General features: G+C 38.6%; 1 protein-coding gene across 1 annotated transcript; it reads right to left on the bottom strand.

Annotated features, from left to right (window-relative positions):
• Window positions 1-609: 609 nt before the first annotated feature.
• On the bottom strand, window positions 610-3,815 carry LOC145130521 (uncharacterized). The gene is made up of 3 exons (XM_079065306.1): window positions 3,579-3,815; window positions 3,110-3,350; window positions 610-3,005 (listed from the first exon to the last, which is right to left on the bottom strand). Exons 1-3 carry the CDS (start codon window positions 3,813-3,815, stop codon window positions 610-612), a joined length of 2,874 nt encoding a protein of 957 aa, XP_078921432.1.
• Between the last annotated feature and the right edge of the window lie 306 nt (window positions 3,816-4,121).

Genomic DNA, 4,121 nt, shown 5'->3' on the forward strand with positions numbered 1-4,121 from the left:
TACCCTCTTTCTAGCATGTTGACCAACAGCTATTTCGGCATCAATGACATTGTGCTAAAAACTTTTACATATCAATCGGGTGCCGTTACATAATCCATTTGACGGGTCGAGATTCCGTAACAGTATTATCGGGCATCCAACTTTCAGTCTTAAGTAATGAGGGGGCAAACCACTAACACTGAGCGTGTTCAAGAATTCCACAGGATAGAAGTTATTTATATCGTCCACGGCTTCATCAATACTATAGTAAATTCTCTCTTCTCCATGGAATCGGCCGATCAAATAATCATTAATCTCATCGACACTATCATTTCTTGTGGATAATATTGCACGCGAAATTATATAATCTGGTTCAGATCTATTAATTTCAAATGATGGAAAGATTGCATCAATCAAAGCATGTAATGACTTTTCTTTTTTAGTGAAGGGAATTACCATATCATCAGGGATGCGAATAAAGTTTCCGTGCACCGTTTCTTCAACTCCATCACCGACACGTAATAGAAAGTCTGAGAACCATGGATCGGTTAGTGCTCTCATATTTATAGTTAACCGCAACTTGATAATCGAAGACCAAAGAGGTGACATCCGTATGCTAGAATCCACAGTCTATGCTCGTGTTCCACGTCTAACGACCGGCAACACTTGTCTGAAATCACCTCCCAAAACCATTATCTTTCCACCAAATGGGAGCATCACCCCAGTGATATCTTTCATTGTACGGTCAACCGCCTCCAATGCATGTCTTTTAGCCATCGACGCTTCGTCCCAAATGATTACTTTTGCAGTCCGAAGTAGTTGTGCAGTACCACTTTGTCTTGAAATCTTACAGACCGAGTTATTTTCAAGATTGATAGGAATCTTAAAGCGAGAGTGAGCTGTTCTTCCCCCGGGCATGTTATTAGCCGCAACACCAGATGAAGCAGTCGCGAGTGCAATATGACCACACGAACGAATATTAGCAAGTAAAGCTTTGTACAAAAATGTTTTTCCTGTTCCACCAGGACCGTCTATGAAGAACACTCCAGGAATATCATTATGGACATGTCGCATGATCTCATCATACGCAAACTTTTGTTCGGGATTGAGAGAATCTCGGGCTTGTAAATGTTTAGGTTCTAAAACAATAGAGCATTCTTCTTGTACCTCACGAAAAACTCCAAATTCTAAATCGACATTTTGATTTATTTTTGGAAGATCAAAATCATCAATACGGTCACCCATATATTGTAGGAATACCATGATTTCAGTGAGGACCATATTCTGGACTCTCTCAACACTTTCGTATTGTCGCCTATAATCTTCTGAAAGACCATTGTAGTGCTCATGCCATAACTTACGAACATCTCCTGGCTCACAAAAACTCAATATCGTTGCAAACAACCTTCTTAGAGCATTGGGAAATTGAAACAAAGATGCCTTTGTAAGACATTGAGACAAACCATCATCGGACTCTATTAAGCCTCTTTCAAGAGCTGCTTTCCGAAATGTTGGGTATTTTATATTGTTGACCGTATAGAGATCTTCAAAACACGTAGGGCCACTAATATGCAATAAAAGTAGGCGAAGGTAGTATCGCTCCCCTTCAGCAGGATTAGCAGAAACCAAACGACCTCGCATTAATCCTAGTTTTTGATGATTCCAACGACGTGACTTCGGATCCCACGTAAACTTTTTAGGAAAATCTCTGTATTTATATTCTCTTGCACGAATATCTTCTTTATTTTTTAGAAAAAACGCAGTCAACATTGATCTATTATCTCTCTCCTTTTCAACAACGCTAGTCAGTGTATCATCCTCACTGAACCTAACCAACTGTTGATTTGGGATATGCACCTGCAAAGCCATCACACAAGGGTATATCTGAGAAAGGGGGAAGCTAAAAATCCTCCATATTGCCTCAGGAGGTGAGACATATCGTGCATCCTGATACCGTTTTATCTCATTAATAACAACTGGGTGTCCATCCGGATCAATATTGATAACTTGTTTGTCATGACCCTTGTAAATATACTTAAACACATATTTCACAGAGGTTATACTCGAGCAGACCTCAACATTCGTATGGCAGTTAAACATCATTAACAACTTTGGGTTATACGGGACAACCCATCTGTTATCCATATTATTGCCTCGTATGTCCACCTCTATACCATTATCTCTTCTTCGGTACACAGGATATGAGTCCTTTCCTTGTAACGTTGTTTCATTGAATTGTCGAGGGTATCTAAAACGACATTTCTTTTGCTCATTATTCATACAAGGACAATCAGAGTTTAAGCTACCGCAAGGACCATGTATCATGTGTGAGACGACCAATTCGTGCATTTTAGGATACCTTATTGGGTCTGGAATTCCAGCACATACTATTTTGTCGTAATGGTCTGCATTAGTAAGCTTGTATGGAGGCATCATTATCAAGAGGAAATGCGCATGCGGCAAACCACGCTTTTGAAACTCAATTACATAAACGTACGAACCCACTACACCAAGTACATGCTTAGTGAAGAGTTGTTTCTTAAGATCCTCTAACTTAGCACGAAAAACTCTTGACACAAGGTCTGGTCGATCTTGGGCCGTCTGCCAAGGTAGTAACTCATTTTTTATTTCTGGCCAATTTGGATTGCATGTCATTGTAAGAAATATGTCAGGCTTCCCGTCATCTTGAACTAAAGTCATGGCATCAAGAAATCGTCGCCGCATGTCACAGGGGCCTCCGATGAAACTTGCAGGCAACACGACACGTTGCCCTATCATAGTCGGTCGAACCTCACCGTCATTAACACAATCCACGACACCTTGGTATAAATCTGCTCTTATTTTGGACTGGTTTTTTCTACAAAAATCCAAACGTGAAGTCTCAAGCTTGATGTAGATATCTACTACAAACTGTTGTAGCAATCTCCCTCCCAACAAAATTACATTATAATTTGGCCGAATTTGAAACTTATAGCAGTAGTACTCTCGCATAGATACAATATTCCGCCCTTTTTTTGTATTAGAGTCTACACAATGTTGATGTCGTGAAAAAAAATTAAGAATTAATGTTGTGTACAAAATGTAATGTTTGTTAAGTTAACTAAAATTTTAAAAGTTATGATATGTGTACCTTCTAAATCATCCCCGATGTCTTCGTCGTCATCAATAATATCATTGATGGAAAATCCATGTCTTGGGATTTTTGAATGCCATCCAGACTCACCGTTAGGAAAAAATAAAGGATAACACAATGGATCATAACATCCCCAATAAGATTGAATTGTTTGCGGTTTCTCGGATTTTCCATAAACGATAATACTTCGTTTATATGCGGCTATGTTGTCGTTACCTTCAACCCAAATACCAGCGACCTAAGGTTTTTATGATACAAACGACATGATTAAATATGGTGTGTAATATGCACTGTTGTATTTCATACGTGGTATATTTATTTTATAATTAGTAGAAAATAATTATTATGGTACCTCAGATGTGGTTGGTCGGTTGTATACCCTTTGATCAAGTTCTACCGATGCATTTAAAGTGACTCTGTAATTGTCAAGCGGCCCTAGATCAGCAAGTCTTCAAAATGTCTTCACGTATGGGTTTGTAGCAAGAACACGAATCAACTTTCCAGCAATTTCTTTATCAATATTCTTCCTTTGGAGTCTATGTGACATCTCATAATCAGCGTCGTAAAAATACAACTGTAAGTACCGAGGTATTCCATCTCTTGGAATTAACTGATCAATTCTATGATATATTCCTCCATTCACACAAAAGGTGTATACTCCAGATGTCATATTTGTCAATGTTTTGTGATAATCAACGCCCATTGATGCGAAAGAAAAGTTGTTGTTGTAGCAACGTATCATTTGTCTAAATGTCCTACCTAATTCGTTTCTGGATGTGAAGAGGTTGAGTAATTCTTGAGGAATAGAGGAATGTGATAACTTTGTGTTACCATCCATACAACAAAAGGTAGGGAATTCAAACAGAAATCATTTTGCTCCACAATGAACACATGGTTGCTGTACCTTCAAAACACGATGTTCTTTAGGGATACCATTATAAACAAAGCTATATGGATCCTGATGACTAATTTCAATAGGTGTTGTCGGTGAGTTTAGTTCCTTGCGTTG

Source organism: Lactuca virosa, chromosome 8 (genome assembly GCF_052849685.1).
Source record: "Lactuca virosa cultivar CGN04683 chromosome 8, Lactuca_virosa_CGN04683_v6, whole genome shotgun sequence".
Taxonomy (NCBI): domain Eukaryota; kingdom Viridiplantae; phylum Streptophyta; class Magnoliopsida; order Asterales; family Asteraceae; genus Lactuca; species Lactuca virosa.